The sequence below is a fragment of the Mugil cephalus genome, chromosome 1 (genome assembly GCF_022458985.1).
Source record: "Mugil cephalus isolate CIBA_MC_2020 chromosome 1, CIBA_Mcephalus_1.1, whole genome shotgun sequence".
NCBI classification, from domain to species: domain Eukaryota; kingdom Metazoa; phylum Chordata; class Actinopteri; order Mugiliformes; family Mugilidae; genus Mugil; species Mugil cephalus.
This window is the reverse complement of record NC_061770.1, coordinates 20,465,076-20,487,027: the sequence shown is the minus strand read 5'-3', so window position 1 is coordinate 20,487,027 and position 21,952 is coordinate 20,465,076. Positions and strand designations below refer to the sequence as shown.

Genomic DNA, 21,952 nt, shown 5'->3' with positions numbered 1-21,952 from the left:
ATGCAGGAAGCACTTCACGGTGCAACTCCATTGCCAAGGAATCCTCTGTTGACCTTATGGCTCCCTCTTCTGTCCTCGGCGTCTATACAAATCCAGGCTACGAGTCCCCTCCCCCCATCCGTGCTCTCCCTCCTTTGCCTTGGACATCGTTCACATTGCATAAAAGAATCCTTTCAGATGGAGACTGTTCTTATAGAGGCAGGAAGGAGGTTTCTTTCTTTCTTCTTCTTCTTCTTTTTTTTTTTAAAAAAAAAAGGAGGGGGGGGGGGTCTCTCCATGGGGAAGCTTTCTGGGGTCAATGCTAAAGCCCATCTTTGTGTGCGGGAGAACGGAGCTTGGCCATTAACAGCAAGCTCTTCACACGTCGGCCAGCGCTCATAAACAGTGCCAGTGGAGCATTAACATGACAATGGATGGCGGAGGGAGGGAGGGACGGGGGGGACGGGGGGGCACCGAGGTGGGGTTGTCTCGCCCTATGTCTGCTCAGTCTTGATGAAAGTTGCTGAATTCACACATGCTTGCGCAAACATCCTCCGCAAGAATCCAATCACGTTGGGGATGAAATCAAATTTGACGCTTTAAATTATAAAGGGGTGAGGTGTGCGTCGTGTGAACTGTGGTAACCCTGGTCACGCAACTGAAGGCTGGGTTAATGACACGTTTCAACAATAACACTTTACAGTAATATAAAATACATGCTTTGAAAAAACAATAATGAATTCAGCCGTTTAGACGTTGCACTATAAATCCTATGTCTTTTACGGTGGGATGTCAGAAGACTAACCTCCCCCAACTGTGCCGGTGCAATACAACTGACAAACGTAACATTTACATCACGCCCTGTAAATAAAATATTGAGTTTTTCTTGATCCTTCACTTTATTTAGGTCAGCAATCCCTCAATACGTTTCCACAGTGCTGCACTTAGTGGACACGGGGCTACAATAGTGTAAGCAGTGTCTATAGGCATTTGTAGCTTCGGGGCGCCTCGTGCAAGCAAACAGTGTACCAAAAAAAAAAATGGCATGCTATGGCTTGTGAGACGGGAAACGGGCTTTCATTTTAAAGTTTGTTTTTATTTGAGAGGCGCTGTGTCACCAAAGACTATTCCCTTACATTAAATGACAGGATTAATGTAATTCCAGTGCCACGTTTTATGGAATTTTATGTAAGTATGGCACAATGAGAATAATTCTAGTCAGAAACACTCAACGTACCTGTACTTAATGTTAATACCTAACAACAATACAATAACAATACAACTTGTCTCAAGACACTTTACAAAATCCGTCCTGAAACCTCCAGAGCAAGCCTGAAGGCGAGGATGGCTCAAGGAAAACACCCTTTCAACAGAAGAAGAAGAAACCTTGAGCAGGGACCCATCTGCCGAAGGCCAGCTGGGCAGACAGAAACGAGAAACGGGAGAAGAGCAGGAGAAATGACACAGGTATCAACATTCATCTGTCATAGATACACATATCTGACTAAAGCAAACATTTAGAATCTAGATAGAAAGATAGATAGAAAAAACTTTATCCCTTAGGGGGGAATTTGAGTGTTGAGTACTTTGTAGACAGACATCAACATAACACAATGCAAATGAGCGACAACACAAGAAAGAAATATGGTTGTGCAAAAGTGGGAAATAAAAGAGCAGGAAACATATCATGACAGTTTGAGAATGTAAGAGGTATCATAAGCAGGTTGGAGCATTGTTCTTTCAGGTAGGAGTGAATAACTACAGGGCATGAAGACTGGACGGGTCACTCCACCAAGCAGACACTCTGGTCCAAACGTGTCACGGCTATCTCTATGTGTCTGGCTTTGACATCACTGGCGGGCGGTGACAATGGACAGGTACTGTCTCCCACAGCCAATCACATTCCACCAAATAAAAATGACAGTTGATTCGACCAATTGGAACACGCTTTGTTGTCCGTTGGGGATTCCAGCCAATCAGAACAGGCGTTGGGCGGACCTCGCACCAGGAACGTTCCCCGGCACAGTTTCTCATTCTGCCCAGTTCGATCGGCAACGGGAGCGGAAAGAGGACAGCAGAGAGCCCGAAGGCAGTAGCCCCCACCACCGCCGGCCCAGGTTACCATCTAGCACCGGGAAACATAGCAGAGAGCCGCCGCCGGCAGAAGCCATTACCAGCCAGTAGTAACCATGAGCAGCGAGGCCGAGACACAACAACCGCCGCAGCCTGCTGACGATGCGGAGAGCCCATCCAGCCCGGCAGCCGCAGCTTCCGCGGGGGATAAGAAGGTCATCGGTAAGACTACTGGAGCTAGTTGTGCTAACTAGTAAGCTAACGCGGTGTGTGGCATCGGAGAAGCGATGCGCAGAAGTGGCGGTTGCTAACATTACAGAGCCGACCCATGACTGGATTTACCGTTGGAAAAAAACGTTAACACGGCCGTTAAGCCGTCCAACGTTAGCATACCGGGCGAATAGTCGAACGATAAACGTTCATTTAGCTGTCGGTATCTTATACTATTCTGCCCGTTTTGGATAATCGGTTAATGCTGACACAAAGTTTACTCCGACTCAACGTAATTGGGAGTAATTTGCTGTCAAGCAGAAAAAAACTTTTAGTCCCGGCGTTAATTTGAGCTAGCGATGCCGAATTCTTAAGTGTCAGTTGGAATTCCGTGGAATTCAGTATCGTTTACCACTGCTTTACTTTCGGATTAATATACATTGTAAATGGATCCTTAATCGTGTGCGCTGCATTAATTTCAGAAGATAATATGCCACTGGTAATCCTTTAATTTTACCCTGTTAATCTCTACGGTGCAGCGGCCTCCTCGCGTCAAATATCCGCCGCGGAATGGCACCATACCGGTTGGCCGTCACATGGACGGTCGGTGAAGTTGTTTCGTTATCGGGGAATGTTTTTACGCCGACGTCGGTGCCACGTCTAGACTGTCATGACTTGGCGCTTGAGTTGTGTTGGGTTGATCGCTAATATTAGGGTTAAATGGACGAAAATGGGAACGAGCAGTTCATTCTTAACGTTAACCCAACCGGCGACGGATTCCGTTGAATGTAGGCTAACGTTAGCTGCTTACCGTCCCTTTGTTCATGCGAAAGAGCCGGAGTCCGTGATCGAATATTTTCACCCAAAATGGTTGAAACGCCTACACGCGTCTGTCTAGTGTAGCCGGACACATAAACACACACTGACTCTATTGTAAATACACTAAAAACACACCTGTCATCGGTCGTCTAATTTCTGTCGAATTTATGTGCTACCATTAAGGCCTAAATGAAGCTACATTAGCCGAGCCGGCTAACTTGAGCTATTTACATGGCTGAAGGCATCCAAAATGTCCGCCGTGCGATTCCACTGATTTCTTTCTCCGTTTGGGTTCATGCCACACGAAAACCGTTATAACGAGAACACGTATCTTAAACTTAAAAACAATTGTGTTCACAATAGGCAGCTTCAGAAGTGTTAGGTTAATTTCCGCCCGCTGGCTCCAATCCAACCACATGGTTCAGACCTACTTAGCTACATAGCCATGCTAAAAGGCCAGCTGGCCTCACTGCATGCTAACACGCATCCGGGCACGACCGTACCACGTGTGAACGCTAATTCCGAGTAGTGCGTCTTAAAATGGGGCAGTGGGTCTGTAGTGGCTGGGCTTAGGTTTGCTGTCAGCGGGTCGTAGCGTACTGTGTTTTTATCGACATTTCACGTGTCCCATCGCGGCTCAGTAAAAGGCGCTGATACTGCGGGTTGTGAGAAATCCAGACTGTGATCTCAGTCAGGTCCACGCTACACACCAAGTGCAGCTGACACAAGAGGCTCATAAGCATCAGGGTCTATAATAAGATCGACAGTTGGGAGTTAAATATAACCCCCATATTATCTTGGGTCTCGGTTACTTTTCCCCCCGCTGTTTTTCATCAGATAGAGGTTCTTTTATAGTACTTTGGAGCATGTTAAAGGATGTTGAGTTTGTGGTATGTGAGCATTATCTTAACATTATAACAGAAAAAAATAAAAACTTTATGGTTTAAATTGTATTGTTTATTTGGATGTCTTTGCAGCAACAAAAGTCTTGGGTACAGTGAAATGGTTCAACGTCAGGAATGGATATGGGTTTATCAATAGGTAAGTGCACCCCACCCCCCATTCTACCTCCTAAAGACCCTGGCATTGTGTGTGTGTGTGTGTGTGTGTGTGTAAGAACATTCTCAATCCTATTATGGCTATGATTTGCTTACAAAGCTCACCGGATGATTTATCTGCTGGTCTCCATACTCTTGCATTACGTGCAGAACTCCTCACACAGTAATCCTCACACTTGGCTTAGTTGCAGTCTGTCTGCAGAGACATTGCTACATTAACCGAGTGCGTTCTTTTGCCTTCTTTGTTTAGGAATGATACAAAAGAGGACGTCTTTGTACACCAGGTAAGTTGTTGTTAGTATTTTCTCGTTTATTTTATAAAGTCGCGGTGGTCATAAAATCTCACACCTGCACTTGTTCACCATTTTCAGACAGCCATTAAGAAGAACAACCCGAGGAAATACCTTCGCAGTGTTGGAGATGGAGAGACTGTGGAATTTGATGTAGTGGAGGGAGAGAAAGTAGGTTTTTTTTGTGTAGTTTGGTAATTTAGTTTTGCGACTGCCATTTTCTGAAGGAGGCATTTAATTGGCTAGTATAACGAGGGCAGTACATACATCACTCTAAAAATTCAACTGTCCACAGGGAGCAGAGGCCGCAAATGTCACCGGCCCAGGCGGTGTTGCAGTTCAGGGAAGTAAGTACGCCGCTGACAGAAACCGCTATAGGCGCTACCCCCGAAGGAGGGGCCCTCCCCGCGGAGGAGACTACCCAGAGAACTACCAGAGTGACGGAGAGGGTGAACCTGGCAGCGGAGGACGCGACAAAAGCAGCAGAGAGGGGGCAGAGAGCGCCCCTGAAGGAGACTCGCAGCCACAGCAGCGCAGACCCACTTACCCTGGCAGACGGCGCTACCCACCATACTTTGTACGTAGACGCTACGGCCGCCGGCCCCCGTACACCAACGCACCACGCGGAGAGATGACTGAGGTACGCTGTCACAGGGCTACTATCCTGAAGCAGGCACCCAGCTATCCCGTGACAAACTCGGGACCCTTGATACGTTGATGTTAGACTCAACTGTTGTCCCTCTCCTTTTCATAACGCTCACGTGGTTGTGATCAATCAATCTTGGTGTATCGGGGGTCCAGCCAATATTTTTGAAAATTCAAATAAACCCCTAAACTCAGCTATGAAGAAGTACCTGGTAATGTACTTTCATGAGCTTGACACAATTAGGACTAAGCAAAAGTTCTCAAGTTGGTCATCGTGTGTGTTTGCGCTGTAAGGTACGTGTGTCATTCGTCGCTTGATCTGTTTGCTTTCAGGGAGGTGAGGGTGACGAGGGCCAGGGAGGTCCCGACCAGGGCAACAAACCAGCGAGACAGAACTACTACAGAGGCTTCCGACCAAGGTTCAGACCAAGGTTTGCATGTTGGCTTCATTGACGCAGGGCTGCAATAGTAGTGGAGCAACTGTGAGAACGCTTTGAGTTCTCTGGACGATCTGAAAGTCTATTTCTCTAAACACTTTATTAACAGTGAATGCCACACGTTTGGCCAGTGACGCTCCCCTTTTGTTGCAGCCTGACCTCAAATTGTAGCTGTGCATCCAAATTCGTTTTATTTCTATTCTTGGCAGCAATTGTTCTGTGACTGCATCCTGTCTCAGTGGATGACGCACCATTTGCACGATTTCTCTCTGTTGTAGTTAGGTTTTTTTTCACAGCTCTTTTCTTTGTTGTTTTGCGTGCTCCAGGGGTCCACCCCGTCCCCGACCGGTGCGGGACGGCGAGGAGGACAAGGAGAATCAGGGCGGCGAAGGTGGGCAAAACCAACAGCCCCGTCAGCGACGCTACCGTCGTAACTTCAACTACCGCCGTAGACGCCCACAGACTGGTGGAAAACCCGGCCAGGAAACCAAGGAGCCCAAGACAGGAGGTGACCCATCTGCAGAGAAAACGTCCGCTCCCGAGGCCCAGCAGGGTGGGGCTGAGTAGGAAACAACCTGCCCACCGGCACCTACCATCTTTTACCATCGTCCGGGTGAGTCTAGCATGACTAATTTATGCCTGCTTTAATACTTCCTCTATCGGCTTAAACTTTGACCATATCTGGATTCAGATTCAACATCTAACAGTTAAGACTGAGTTAGACTGGCTAGCTTGCCATTTGTAGCTTTTTAACTTTGTAGTGGATAATCCCGGTACTGTCTTGTACCATAGAGCGTTCTAGTTATTCTCTCACATTTTCAAGCATCTCTGAGTGCAAGACATCACTAAACCCATAAAGTTGAAAATGCAGCATGCAGGTAAGCAGCTGACTTATTTTGTAATCCTTTTTTGTTTACAGTTTTTTTGTCAACAAGAAGAAACATCAAACAAGATCTGAGCAATAAAGATTTGACTTGACGATCGTCACAAGCTTGCACCATGCATTTGACCAGATTATCACCGATTGCCTGCAGAATCTATGCAGACTTGTTTTTTTTCCATTATTTTTATGTGACAGCTACAAAACGTTCTGGGGAAACAGCAAATGTTTTTCTAAATCTGTCCTAAGTTTTTACACCAAATGGTTTTTAAAGATAAAAATGGAATTTGATATCTGGTCAGTTTGACATTTTTAAATAACTTTTTATGTATTAAAACATTTTAACAAAATGCAAGCTCAAATAAAAGTCCAGAAACCAGGAAAACCGTCTGTAGTGTTTTTATTATCAATATTTTTTTGTTTCAAGTATACAGGCTGTCATCGTGGATGGGGCCTTCTTTCTGGTACAGAGTAGACAGTTGCATTGTCATTGAGGGCACAAGTACATCATAAACTACTATAAAATGGTCAATGTTTAAACAACTAGGTCTCACACTAAGATAAAGAATCCCAACACAACATCAGTGACAGTAACAATGTGATACACAAAAGACGTAACCAGCATAGCACAAGATCAAGGTCCTCACAGTGTAGGCAACAAACTTGTATGTTTTACTAGGTGCAACTGATCACACTATGTACGCGTCAGTAGAATTACATTTATTCTCTCACAACTGGGTTTAGGTTCATTATTGTTAGGAAAAGTAAATTAATATTTCACATTGATACAAAAAAATGAAATGACAGATTAGTTCTGTACAAGTTGAATAAAACAACCAGGAAATGAGTCGATTGATACTGATCATTTCCATTCTTATTAGGCTGCATGAAAGTGAAGGTGGAATAACATTTCTGCAATACAAAACATTTCATTGTTGGTTCAACATAAAATGGTTCGGGGGGCTTTAATGGCCTTTTTGAGGTTTTCCTACACTGGTAAACATCCTCCGCTCTGTTAGTTAGTAATGGACTTCAGGACCACTGCTAATATTTCACGATTCACCAGCAGTACAGTCTTGTCAAAACCACGTAGCACCCGCAATCTACTGGAAAGTGTCTCTATTATTTTGTCCATCCTGAGACGACGGTACGGACACCGGGGGGCGCCACTCAGACGTTGGTCTCTTTGCGCAGGCGCTTCATACGCTGCACGTTGCTCTCCATGGCGTCGGGGTTGGTGATCTCTGTTGCGCAGCTGGCGGGAAACCAGCCTCTTTCTCCGTCTCGCATTCTCTCCCCAAAGCACCACGCTGGGAGGACAAGACGACAGAATTGGTGAGACACAGAGATGTGAATGAAAGGCGTTCATTTGGTGTGTTATACCGTGGAGCCAAGCGGGCACCTTACCTTCCTCTTTCTGAAGGAGGATGACGAGCTCGGCCTGCTGCAGGCCCAGTTCATCGAGCTCCTTTGGCATGTAGGCTTTAGTGGCCTCGCACTGTGGTAGACCTGAAATCCATTACAAAAAGCTTATTATTACAAAGCCTAATTATTTTGGTCATCTTGGTCTGTTGTGAAAATCAGGAAGCCCTTGGAAAAAATCTGAACATCCATGGTATACACCTCATTTACTTCCCACGATTAAGGCTTGTCTTGGAGAGACACGCCTTTCGATAACAGATATAAAACGTCAACAGATAACTCACTCCTTAAACAACAGCCACTACACAAATAGCAAGAGGGCGTTAATTTGTGTGAAGATAAACATTTTTTACAATGCCATTGTGGTCATATAAGTGCATCATTAATACTAATTAAGATGTAAAAGCCGAGAGAATGGATTTGTCATTACATGTCAGCCCAACAACACGTAACACAATTTAGGCGGAATTATTATATGGAGGGTTAATTTTGCAGTCAAAGCACGCACACTCACCATCGTTACAAGTGGAAACACCCGTCTGCTTGTGTGCTGTGAGAGCAACTATCCAACGAGCTCTGTCCACCCTTGCGATAAAGAATAAAATCATTAAATAGGACTCTGTGTAGTTGACTGATAACAAACTGAGGTAGCCATTAAAACCGATGCCAGTAGAGGGCGCCAGATTCATATGAATGTGACTTTAATCCTCTTATTACTTTTTATCCTTAACCCCAGTTTTATTTAAACCTCCAGAAAATGACTATAATTGAAAAAAAAAAGTACTCTCAAGTTTATGTGTGAGGTACTTTGTTTGTTTGTTGATTAAATAGCAGCACAGAATCTCAGTGATTGACCTCAAATTGGAAAGAGATATGTTTAAGTTGCTTTATATAATTTCTAAGTACACAAAAAACTATGATCGCAACTATTACCAAGAATAATTATATATATTATGTCGAGGCCAGTGTCTGTGTCACCATTAAATTAGGAAAAGTCATTGAATATGAAGCAAAAAAAAAAAAATGTTAATCACGTATTTATAGACATTAAACACTGAATGGGGTCAAGCACACAAAGATAACAGGAGGCTTAAACAATTCATGAGTCTTATCACCAACAATCACAGATATCAAGACTGTAACTGTGTGAACCAGTTAGTTGTACAACGGGCGACACCGTGTGTTCTTGTGAACTCCCACTAAAGAACTTGGAGCTGCGTTACCTGGACTCGGCCACCAGGGAGATTTGCTCCGACTTCCCCTCGCTGTTCTTGCTCATCAGCAGTCTGAAGGAGAAGCAGCTGGAGTTGTTCTTGGAGGACGGAGACATCCGTGGTTCTGTATCCTCCCCGACCTCCACCTCCACGTTCTCCAGAGTAGCGTAGTCCAACACCACAAAGCTCTCCTCGCTGGTTACACACAAAAAAAGTTTTTTTTAACTGTATAATCCAGTTTTTAGCTTTTTGTTTGTACTGTCTGCAACATGCACGGTCACACGCGGAAATGATGAAAAGTCAATGTTTGCATGTTCATTTACACTCGTACTGTGTACTTGTATATCCACCCAAAGTAGTCCAACCACATTCCTTATCTATTTCCAAGATATTATCACCTGAGCACTAGGTCAGAGTGCTGACTTCACGGTTAGCTAAATGACTCCAGTGTTGTGGATAACTCCTTCCTCTGAGCTGACATTGTTTGGTTTCTCCCTAATTCAAAACAGAAAGCAGCAGTCAGTCGAGCTGACATGCCGAACGCAAGATTGAAGAATCTCAAGTATGCACGCCACACATCCAATGCTCTATCCCTTCCCTGTCCCGTTCCCTTCCTCTCCTCTGTTTCTCATGTTCCCTGGCTGCAGCTGGACCCGTTTAGTCCGCAGGAGTCATCGGGAATTAATAATTACTCATCGTCCAACATGTTGCTTGTGGTTTTCGAACATAAGAGCTTAAGATATCCACAACAGGTTGTCCTTTATTCACACATACTGTATATCTGGAAATACATTCAAATTTGGTGGAACCAAGGGTTGGTGCCGCCGCTTGGAACTGGTGTGTTAATGTCATGTGAAAATTATATTATACACCAACCAGCCACAACATTACGGGAGAAGTAAATAACATCTTGAATTTTGTGCTGGGAAACATTTTAACCTGGCACTCATTCCCGTGGATGTTACTTAGACGTGTACCACCCACTTAAAACCAGACCCGCCACACCCACCCCATCACAATGACACTCCTTGATGAGGAACTGTTTTGGAGGCACAAGGGAGACTTAGGGAATTTTTGTGTAACAGCAATAACTCTTCATATACAGACAGCTGAACATATCTCAAGTCATTAAATTACACAGATTTTTCTTTTCTTCTCAATAAACAGGCGTCTTCAAACTGTGACCCCCTACCTACTATATGTGTTCTATATCAAACTTGACCTAGTGTTTTTTTATAGATATACATTATTATTATCATCTTAAATTCAATATTAAGCTATTCAAATAATACACGGGTTCAAATATTCATTTTTTTCCCCAAACATGTGCAATAGAAGGGGTGGCCACTGAATAGGCTCTCAGGCCATTTGTGGGACAATTCATGTTATTGTGTATTTAAAGAAATTTAAATTTGCAGGGGAAAAATATATATATATAAAAACTGTCTAATCAACCAAAGATTTTGCGACCCCTCCCCTCTGCAGTACCTTTGCGGACCCCCTAGGGGTCGCAAACTGTTATTGTGGTCATAAAAGCAGACTTGGACAAAAAAAAATAAGACTTTAAACCTGATGGAGAATTAATACCGTTCCACCAATGAGGCCAGCACGACCCCCCGATTCTAAATCTCGTAGCTAGTCAAAGGCAGATGTAAAACGTTGGGACTCGTTTTTATGGTGAAGGTACGGATGAAATGGTGAGTCTATTATACAGACTTCACAATCAGCATGAGAGACTAATAAGAGACGGCACAGTTCCTCTGGTGTGTGCGGAGTAATTTTCTTTTTTTTTTTCTGGCTCTGCAGTCATTTTTAATCTATAGTCAAGTAGCCATGGCAACGTGCCAGCTGCGGCAAGTGTTACTGCACCAGAATGTCTGGAGGTAGATTTAGATGGAGCGCCCGCTATGAATATTTATCACAGGGCTGGACGAAGGGCTCGCGCCCCAGCATTCAACCTCCCCCGCTCACCTCTTCTTCTTGGTGACGATCAGCACGTCGTTGAAGAGAAACAGGTAGTAGCTTCTGTTGCTGAACGCCTTCCATATGCTGAGCTCCTCGGCGGAGATGGCCAGTTCGCCGCGCTTCTTCAGCCACCGAGAGGCGGAAATCAGCGGGAACGGCTGCAAGGACACAAACGTTCGTCAGTTTGGGTTAAGATCTGTTCCCATCCGTGTCATTACTAAACCGGGGAGATCAGTTCAAAGCTTTATGCTCCTTGTCGTTTAGACAGTGCTCTGGAGATCCTTTTCATGTTTTAAGAAGCTTTTCTTGCTGTATAAGGTTCTTTGGGGAACTGACTTTCAAAAAGGTTCCACTAAGAACTGATTAAGGTTCTCTGACAAACAGGACAACAAATAGTTCTTTGAAGAACCAAGAGGGAAAGGGTTCCTTGCAAAACTTTAAAAGGTTCCCCTATGGCATCAATGGGAAGAACTACTTTTGATAGCTAACATTTCACTTACAGTTCACTTTTACAATTATTAACATATAAATTAAAAAAATGTTTCCATACCTTAATTTACTTTCAGTAGTTAGTGTCTGTACATAAATAGCCAAAAACATCTGTCTGAGTCAAAGGAACCAATGAGACAAGGGAGTTGAATATACATTTGTATGGAAGGAGAAAGGGAGAAAAATACTGCAAGATGGTGCCGAGATTTTCTTTTTGAAGAAGGATGATAAGAAGGTATTTGAAGTAAAACAGGCTTCTACATTAAGTTTTCATGGCGAATAGTACATCATCCCACATGTTCGACACGCAGGTGGATGCATCAGTGAACTGATGTCAAATTGAATTCAGGATCTTATCAGAATATTCTGAAAAACTATTTTGCCCTTATTAGCCTGGAAGATGCACACAGACTTTCCAACCAGCTAATTATCTTAAAGGGGGCAAACACTGTGCAGACCACACCGCAAAAAGGGAATTTCAAGAAGGCAAGAAAAGAAATACATCTTATATTTTGTTCAGAGACAAGAACTGCTTATTTTAAAAATTTTTGTTAAGCAAAAAAAAAGTTATAGTTTAATTTCAGTCTCAAGTGTTTTTCATCGCGTCTTCTTCACGTTAAGTTTGGTACTTCCTCATCTGAAGTTAAGAGAAGAACTGCAATAACTCAAAACCTGTTGTCTTCTTTGAATGAGTCGCTCCTCACCTTGATTTTACCAAAATCCATCAGTTTCTGGATCGTGTACATCTGCTCCGTCCTCTCCATCCGTCGCGCTCCGTCATTACAGCTACTCACCAACTGTTGAGACAACGATCGCAACGATAACAATCATCAAAACCTTAAAGACATGCAGGCGTCGTGCAGGCGATCACTGCCGAGCGTCCGTACCTTGCTGATGGCAGCCAGCGCCCAAACGGCCGCAAAGTACTCTGCCGTCTTGTCCGGGGTTTTCTGACAGATCGTCTGCGAAACAGAAAATAAAATACAGGAACCTCTCAAATTACCAGTCGCTTTTCTCTGCAGGCAAATCGTAAATACATCAACATAATGTCCTGATAAATGTCACATCAATGCAGATATGCACTGTTCTTATTCATAAAGATACAACTGAGGAACATTTAAATAATATAAAATGTGTCTTTTGCTTTATCTTCGGAGGAACCTCCAGTACTGGCTTGTACCTGTCATTGTGGACTAGTTTGGGAAAAACACATCCAGGTATTTGGACTGTTCTTGGTCAGATCGGTACATTAAATGGAACTATACTTGCGCAGAGGTTTTACAACAAACATAACAAGTCCAGACAAGAATGCATATTAAAAAAAAACAAAACAAAACAAAAAAACACCCAGATGCAGTTCCTTCAGATTAGGAGCAGCTGTCTTCACTTTGTTTTTGCAGTCCGGGGCCAATGGGCCATCCGGCAGGCTGTGTGTATCCACTCACTACTCTTTCCAGTGTATAGTTTAAGTGTTTCATGTGTTGTCATATTATGTAATTTAGCACAATCTTAGTGCTCACTGGACCGTGTTTATTTCAATCCGAATAAACCTTTCGTTTCGGTAACGCCACCAAACGGATATATTTGGACACAATTATGGTTATTTTATCTGTCAAAATCAAAATAATCTAAATTTTAATTATATAAAACGGGTCAATAGTTCAAATGTAATTGGCCGATTGACCTGCTCAAAAATACAAACGTGAAATCTGCCTTTAAGTCTGGAATCCATAGATAAGCCATGAATAATGACTTTCATTGGAATCAATCAATCAGATCTTTTACCTGCTTAGTTAATGATGAACTAATGAAGGAATATCCCACATTAAACAGCTTTAGAGTCGAAAAAAGAACCTTTCCTTTTCGGTTTCAGTGTGAAATTGTGTGTCAAATTAAAGCTGGGGTTCTTCTCTTGTCTAAATGCGTAAATGCACTAATTTAAAAGGTTATTTTAGCTTCATGTTAGTTGCTCGGTATGTCACACGTAGGTCTGGCACCAAGCTGCCACTGACGGGAAAAAAATATGTCATAAGAGGTAGAAAAGTAAAGTTTCAGCCTACATCCAGCAGCAGTGGCAGTCTGGTTACTCTCTGCATGGGAAGGATGAGGAAAGAGAGCATGGGGAGGCCTCCGCATTCGCTGCTCCCTTCGATTTGCTTCAGGGTCTCTTTGAATGCCGTGTTGCTGGTCCTGAGAGACGCAAAAAAACAAACAGAAAAGTTCAGCCCATCCTGCAGCGCGACTGCGCGAGCTCGATTTCGTTTGACGGCTTCTCACAGCAGCTTCTGCAGCGTTCTCTGCTGGAAGGTCTCGTTGGAGCAGTAGACGATGTAGGGCTCAAAGTGGTGGGCGGCGTGGTTCTGAACGATGTCGCTGATGTCCCGGATCACTGGGTTCTCGTTGTGACGCCGCTCCAGGTCCTCAAAAAACCTGGGGATCGCGTGACAGGTTAGAGAAGAAGCGATTTTATTGAAATGTACGCAGTTTAATGATTCACTCTGAAATTAAAGCATGTATAAAACAAATAAACAACTATAGTAAAAGAAAAATGAATCATCATGGAATTAATATATAACCCTATATATTCTAAACTTTGGACTCGTCACAGTAAACATCTCTGGCTGATTTAACACGTGAACACACTTGTAAGTTGTTCTTTCTTTCTAAAACAGAAATCAAATATTTTTCTTCCCAATTTTGTTGCAGATGTTCCCAGAAATGTGTGTGACACTTGTCGGGTGCTTTGGTTTCACTCTTCTGTCCAGTTCATCACAAACCAGCTCCACGGGGTTAAAGTCTAGAGACTGGGCCATGGTCCCCTCCATGTTTTTTCAAGCTTTCCATCTTGTTTTTATCCTGAGGTAGTTCTGAAATATTGAATTTAATCATATGATTCGCAAATAAGTAGAAATGTACTGGTAAGTATCAGGTGTGACGCCCCTTGTGCAGCAATTAAAGATTTTGTGTAACTTCTGATGAGTCGTCCCAGTTTCAGCCCACTCCTCCGCTTCAGTTCTGAGATATTTGTGGGTTTCCTGACATGAACTGTTGACTTCGGGTCGTTCTGCAGCACTTCTATCGGATTGAGGTCAGGACTTTGACTTGTCGATAACTAATCATTGATTTTGCTCTTCTTGAACCAGTCGTTCGTAGGGTGACGCGTGCTTGGCCTCGTTGTCTTGCTGCGTGACCCAGTTTAACTTAAGATTCAGCTCACGGATGTTGTCATGTTCAATAATTAACCCATCCAAGTGAACACGCTTTCTGCTCCTCTAACTAACCAGTAACGACATATTGTATTTGCGTCTCGTTATTTTTTTATTATTATCGTTTTTTGCCTTTTCATGTCTTTATTGGGAAGTTCGGTAAAGAGACGTTATTAGATAGAGAGGGGATAAATGTATGTATTTAATATTTTATCTTTTTAGTCTGGCTTTAAACTTATTTTATTATTTTTACATTTTTAGAAAACCCCAATTCTATTCACACAGCGGTGCTGAATTGCCTCTATGCCTCTTTGATTAAACATCTCAGCCCTGAAAGCGCACGAACGGAAAATTTCAAACTTCCATTATACTAAAATACAGAAGTTATGTAAGCATCGTTTTTACTATAAAAAGGTTTTCCATTGCTCACCACGCTGTCGACATAACAAGTGACTCTCAGCCCTGCCTCTTAAACAACAACAACGAAAAGAAAAAGAGTAAAGTGACACCTAAAGACAGCCCAACCCAGTATCTACTACACGATTCACACACACAAACGCTGACAAAAGTCGAAAGGGTCAGGCAGGCGGCTTTCAGTTCTGCGCTGTAGTTTTTCGCAGATCCTGTTTTTCTTGGAGACAGGACAAGAAGTTCAAAGCCGGAGCCGAGAGGTGCTTCTCGACTCGCTGCTAAAACCTGATCCATTTTCATTCAAGATAACCAGTAACACACGCAGAGCGGCCTCCCTCAGGAGCACTATCATCTCAAGGCCTGGGAATACCACTCCAGGCAAAGAGGCGGCAGAACCAGTTTGACTGGCGTGTTGCAACATGTAACCGGAGCCTGCAGGATACTAGAAAGGGTAAACTCTTTCCAAAGCTTTAAATCAAAACCCTTTTCTCACCTGAATCTGTGCAGGAATTATTGTCACCGTATGAAAAAACGCGCCCGGCTCTATTTATAGACGCACGTTAACGGCGTATCGCTCTGCTTCAATGCTACACACACAAACAAGTGAAGCCTTTTAACCTCGGCGCCATGGGGAGCAGAGCTTTCTCCACTCTTGCTCCCAGGCTCTGCAACTGTTTAACCACCGACATCTGTAACATTGACTCTCTCTCCCCATTTTCAAACCCAGACACAAAACCCACCTGTTTAGAATCGCTCACTCACTCCACCCTCAACTCCAACACACCGCCCTACTCCTCCCTTCTGCATTTCCAAGTTTTAATTTACTCATGCTGCGTTATTAAATGCTGCACATTGTCTGTCCTTTAATGCTTTAATGTTGCTCATTGTATTCATGTTACTTTCTGTTTAGTGTCCTTGGGTGACTAGAAAGGCGTTTCTTAAAAAAAAAAAAAAAAAGCATCATCATTATTATTGTTATTTTAAGAGCGTGCATACCGTTTGCTCACATCGTGGATGACTGAGATATTGGAGAAGAGGTGATGGTGCTCGGTGGCTGTCATCGTTTTCCTCAGCGCCTCGTTGTTCTTGAAGTGACGCACCAGGATACCCAGGCTGTGCAGGTACGAATGCTCCGAGGTCATGATCTCGAAAATGGCCTGATAAAAGGATACACACTTTCAGCATGTGCTAAAGGTTATTCTTTTAAATGTGCCTTTTTCCTTGAACTCACTTTAATCCCCCTTGTTCGGTGTATTACAGTATTTCCCAGAATTCCCAGAAAAACAAAAACAAAACAGGTTTCATTTCCTTCTTTGTGCAGCCGGTTTAACGCTTGTTAATCAGAGCAGAGCAGCAGCAAAGTCAAGATTGCATCTGCAGTGCATTCTGTCGTCGGAGAGAAATCTGCATCTCCACTTTCTCGCGTCAAACTTCTTCTCGCACTATTGGTGCAAAATAATGAATAAAGATTTGACAGTGAGTCAACCAGCAAACAAATGCTGCGGAACTGGAGGGCACGTCAGCACCGGTCCATCCGTGCCAGCGCGTTTTACACCACCAACGGAGGAGGGTTAGTTCACTTCACCCGTTTGTGGTTGGGATGTTCGGTGACACACTTTGAACAGCTATCTTACTCAGAAACGACCAAAGGGCGCAAGCCGAAGCTAAATCGAGAGCGGAGCTTCCTGAAAACCTCTAACCGACTGTGGTATTTTTGACTAGACACAAAAAAAAAGAAAAGACAATAAGGAACTTTTTTTTTTTTTGCAGCTCAAACCTTGCTTTTATTACAGCGTGCCCGGTAGGGGAGCGGCCTGTTAAGTGACTCACTACTTTCAAGCTGCCTTTTTATCCTTAAAAAAAAAAAAAGAAAACTGAAACTGCAGCTTTAAAACTAGGCCCACGAGGTGACTTAAGGTTTTAAAAACAACAACAATAACAACATATTTGTCCCATCACAGGGAAATCATTATGAAGCAATCACTGCAAGGCACAAAAGGGACTAAAATAAACCGGTCAACCAATCAAACAACGACAGAAATGACCCTCTAACACAGCCCATCTGTAACTGGAAGCCCCGTGTATTGTCCACCATCTAACAGTAGAAGAACTAGCACCGGTTTCTGCGTATCAGCCAAATGGAAAATGTTCACAGTTCACGAGTGTATGTATCATTTTATGCTTTGGAACCGCACTTATTGACAGTGACGAAAGGTACAAAGGAGCGAAACAAGCACCTGCTCAGAGACGGCCTCGGCTTGATTACACTCGCAGGGTGCGGCTTTATTCAGGGTCTGCAGTGCACACAGGGTGGACCTTTGGTGTTGACACAACATCTGACATCTCAGACTGCCTGAGAGGACGCCCTCGTGTAGAGTTACAACACACGCACACATGGCATCAGTCTGTGTCCATTTGCTTTCCATAAGTCGCTCCAGTAATGAAATATAACTGAAACCGGTTTTATCCGCTCTTTTTGTGCTCTGTTCACTTCGGTTTCTGAGAAGAGCTCTGAGAACAGCTCTGAGAGGAGCTCCGAGAAGGCGATGGACTTGTTTCCAGAGAAAACTGTTGAGTGTTGAGTAACAAAATCAGAACGATGAGCTCATATTTTTGGAACAACTGAGCTACTATAACCAATTAATTTCCCTTGTGGATCATTAAAGTCTAAGTCTATAAAGTATTGTATACAGTATACTGTCGGTGATAAAGAAACTACTGGATGAATTATGGGAAATGTAGTGCAATAACAAATCACCGCCCATGGATAAAAACTATTAATGATTATATTATTATAATTATTGCCATATTCTTTTATTGTTCCCGTAACAGTTGTTATTGTTACCCTCCGAGCTCCACCTGCTTGGTAATTAATTACAGATACACAGAGACCGATGACGGAAACAGAAACAGAAAGCACAAACACCGCTGAATTTATCTTTGTGAAGGTTCTCAGTCATCCAGACTGAAACAAGGACAATTGGACACATGTTGTCCTTGTTTCAGCTCAGTTTACTTCTAATTTCTATAAACAGAACCCGTCCCGTTCTGTTGAAAAGGGCTTCTTCACGGTGTATGTCCGCAATGTATCACGTTTCTCAACTGATGGATGATGGGCGTGAATAGCAGCCCTGTGTGTTTTCATTCTGATTATTTATTACCAACACTCAGCCATGAGAGTTGCCCTGATTGGTGTTCAAAGCAAAGGAGACGTACACACTGGTACTTACCTCTTGTCTCTTTCTCTCCTGAGGTGTGATCATTGTCAAAATGCCGGTGTCCTTCACCTTTGTGAAAAGAAGAAAGGAATCATTCGTTAAAATACGGGCTTGGTGGATGTTCTCACACCAAAGGCAAATTATCCAATGTTTCTACTGACTGTGGGAGCAGATATTTACAGGTGAACATCAGTGAAAATCTGGGGAATGGAGGTAGAGATAGTGAAAATGTTCTCCTATACCCCAAATACAAAATACTGGACAGGACTGACTACATTACGGCACTTTAAAGAAAGACCAGAACAGATTTTACCCGCTAAATACACCTTTCTCCTAAGAGCATATAGGGAGCACTTCTGAGGACCTTTCATAATTATCCTTTATGGAGTGGTGTCACTTGCTGGTCTTCTGTCCTGAGCTTCCATTTTGAGCCTGTGGGTAATTGGACGCCGATAGAAAAACTGTTATCCTTGATGGAAAACCAGTCCCACCCCCTTCAGCGCGCCACATACGCATAATCTGTCGTCCACTCCAAGTTCTACTTCACAGGAACACGCAAATACTGATTTTGTCCCTTGCATTTTACCTGCGGCAGCTGGCTCCAGGTGAGCTGTGCCGGCCGGTAGCTCTTCACCACGATGCCCTGGTCCTCCACAGGAGGCTCCACCACCACAAAGTCGTCCAGCAGCTCGTCCTGGTTGGTGGAGTGCAGCCCTCGCTCGCGGATTTCCTGGTAGAGGCGCGGCGTAGCTGAGGAACGCATCAACATTTGGGAATTCAGTCGTTTTACATCCTGAAAACAACTGTGTCATGATGAGTGTATCCATGCAGGCCCGCGCCGTTACTCACCCACACATCCCAAGAAAAAAAGGTCATTATGTATATTCATTAATGTAACAAATGAAACTAGAGCTGAGCAAGAATCTGTTGACTTAATAAGTTGGATCGTTTGAGAATAGAGCGTGGGAGGTGAGAACGCATCTATTTAGTGGAAATCTGACAGTGATTTAATTCAGAGCCTGGAGTGTCGGATGACTGGAAAGATGTGCAGACCATACATCGGTGAGAGGTCACACTCTGTGGTATAATGGAATCTGATTATAATGATGTACAAAAAAAAAATCAAGTTTCTGAAACAACATCTTCCATTTTTGGGAAAAGATAAAATCATGTGTTAATTTTGTTTTCCGTGATAAATTTGCACGTCTTGAGCTGCTGTTCCCGTTAGATACGAGCTCTGTTTAAGGTCACTTCTTTAATCCACACTTCGCAAGTCAACAGATTGTCAAAAAGGAGAAGTTGCAGCCTCTGAATTCACAGGACAAATAACCTCCTTCAAGACTCAACAGACATTTAGCATGCTGAGAGCATCCGGAGTGAATGACTTCCTGTTCGCTCTTCTTCTACTGCCTCGAGCAAGTCTTTCCTACGTATCAGTTTCGTTACTGAGAAACGCTTGCAGGTCCTGATAAAAACCACATTAACTCAGTTATTTGCAGTCAAATTTAGAGAAGCAGCCGGAGTGACACACGAGTGAGCATACCATCTTTGAACGATCCCCGTTGGTGCTGGTTCCTCTTTCTTCCAAAGGTTCGCTAGAAAGGAGACAGCAGTGTGATGAGTTTGTCATTGCGGGGTCACAGATTATCCGTTGTCATTGTCTCTATTTTTAGTGCCTTCAATGTGCCGTTTTAATTGTAGTCTGGCAACTTCCAAGTCTGGAAGGCAGGAAACAGTGTGTCACCTCTCTGACTAAAGGTGAATTTGGCAGAAGTCAATGGTAATGCTATTGGTTTTGTTGGCTGTGAGCTATTAGAAAATGCATCAGCTTGGCCCACACTTTCATCTGGCTAGCGACACAACAACAAAACACCACGGATTTTGTGCATAAATAAACTAGAAATCCAAGATAGTTGCACACAGATACATACATACTCATAGATCTGATAAAAATTAATTAATTCAAACATATTCTCTCATTGCAGGAGATATTTACCACTTTTTATCCATTTAACTTACATAACCTCTCACTCTTATGTACCTTTCGTCGAAGGGTTCGACTTGGACCAGGACTTGGTTCTCTGTTCTCCTTAACGGGTTGCAGCGTGGCTGTAGACCCCCGTCCTGCCGCCATGGCTTCAATGTCCAGGCTGGTGACTGCCGCTCTGTACGACTTGTTCCTGCGGTTCCTCCTCAGGGCAAAGCCGTCTCCATCGCTGTCATAATCCTCCCAGGACAAATCCGGCCCTTGGGTTGAGTGGCGATTCCGGACCCCACTGCTGGATTTCTCCAGTCCCAGTGGGAACGTCACCACTGTGGTGTGGTGTCGGTTCTTGGGCCGACTGCCCACCGCTAAATTCTTAGGTATGAGCTGGTGGGTGCCAACCTTGAGTGCCGCGGGGCTCTGGGTGCTCAAAACCACCTGCTTGGGCGCCACAATGCTGTCCTTCGCATCCGCTTGCGGTGTGGGTGATTCAGCCTGGGCCGCAGGGGAGCTCTGCGGCTGGTTGACTTTATCGCCCGGCTCATATATATGGAGTTCTGTTTCAAAGTGTCTCTCCAGAACGGCCACGCAGCTCTCTGACTGGCTGTCGGACATGGCGTCCTCCTTCCGTGACGTGCACCACCCGGTCTGCTGAGCTCTTCAGCACCTACAACATTGGAGGAGGCTGAGGGAAGAAAAAAAAAAAAAAACGACAAAACACAAGTTCAGACAAGTGTAGGCGAGAGGGAAAGCAAAGGAGCGATAATCTGACCCTCAAATAACTCCAGCGACCTATAGCGGGGCATCCCTCCCCACTGGAGAAACAGGGCCTCACGACGTACATCCCCTCTCACACAACAAGCAGCAAGTGGTGTCAATCCTCAAACTCATGTGAAGGCACTCAACCCGTGACTCACATCTCACTCCTACACTGCACTTGCCCACATGAAAAACACACACACAAAAAAAGACCTGGTCCAGAAAATCTGTGCAGCACAGAAGCTGTAAGACACATGACCTGAGCAGAAAGTAAACACAATCACATTATTATAGAGGCTTAATGCTTATAAACGTACAGGGACAGAGTAAAATAATCATAATAACAGTCTGTCAGCCTCCACAGACAGTAAAAAAACAAAAACAAAACAAGATTTAAGTGTAAATGTAAGCTGCTGTAATGACTCTCATAGTATAACAGGTAGAGCTTAGTTTCCTTTCTGTTCCAATAACTGCCTGGAAGACAGATTAGGGTGGGAGAAAACAAAAATGTCTGCCTCACATTCCCATAGTTCACAACAGCGAGGTGGTGACACGCAGTTCAAACAAACACTTGAGACCGGGAGCGAGCGAGCGGGGCGTCTTACCTGAGAGAGGTGAGCCTCACACGGCAGCCGTCCTCCTCGGTCGGGGGTTATCGGGTCAGTCCCGCGGAGCTGAGAGTCCGACGCGTTGAGATAAGAAAGTGCAGCTTTTAGCGGCAGCTGTTGAGCTCTCCGCTGTCACACCAGCTCTCCTTGACTCTCCCACTTCCTCCTCCTCCGGAGCGCCCATTAGCCCGAACTGCGCCGCCGACGTCACCACAGGTGAGCGCCAATCAATCAGGTGACAGTTTAGATTGAGACAAACTCGCTTCAGTCTCCTTTGCCCGCTTC

The 21,952-nt window shown here is 44.0% G+C and overlaps 2 protein-coding genes across 5 annotated transcripts; one reads left to right on the top strand and one right to left on the bottom strand.

Annotated features, from left to right (window-relative positions):
* The first annotated feature begins 2,003 nt into the window (after positions 1-2,003).
* Positions 2,004-6,776, top strand: ybx1 (Y box binding protein 1). Of its 4 annotated transcripts, none has more exons than XM_047584390.1 (8): positions 2,004-2,274; positions 4,059-4,122; positions 4,390-4,423; positions 4,511-4,600; positions 4,725-5,006; positions 5,408-5,493; positions 5,838-6,124; positions 6,431-6,776. In XM_047584390.1, the coding sequence occupies exons 1-7, from the start codon at positions 2,169-2,171 to the stop codon at positions 6,076-6,078; spliced, it is 903 nt and encodes a 300-aa protein (XP_047440346.1). In that variant the 5' UTR covers positions 2,004-2,168; the 3' UTR covers positions 6,079-6,124; positions 6,431-6,776. The 4 variants fall into 4 exon arrangements, with proteins under 4 accessions (XP_047440346.1, XP_047440338.1, XP_047440331.1 ...); XM_047584382.1 differs by having other exon boundaries at positions 5,408-5,505; XM_047584375.1 differs by having other exon boundaries at positions 4,725-5,069.
* On the bottom strand, positions 6,775-21,867 carry arhgef16 (Rho guanine nucleotide exchange factor (GEF) 16). The gene is made up of 15 exons (XM_047584355.1): positions 21,665-21,867; positions 20,358-20,985; positions 19,860-19,911; positions 18,903-19,066; positions 18,329-18,385; positions 16,095-16,255; positions 13,759-13,911; positions 13,542-13,671; positions 12,369-12,443; positions 12,186-12,278; positions 10,999-11,150; positions 9,037-9,222; positions 8,328-8,398; positions 7,799-7,900; positions 6,775-7,701 (listed from the first exon to the last, which is right to left on the bottom strand). Exons 2-15 carry the CDS (start codon positions 20,913-20,915, stop codon positions 7,562-7,564), a joined length of 2,094 nt encoding a protein of 697 aa, XP_047440311.1. The 5' UTR covers positions 20,916-20,985; positions 21,665-21,867; the 3' UTR covers positions 6,775-7,561.
* Positions 21,868-21,952: the final 85 nt, after the last annotated feature.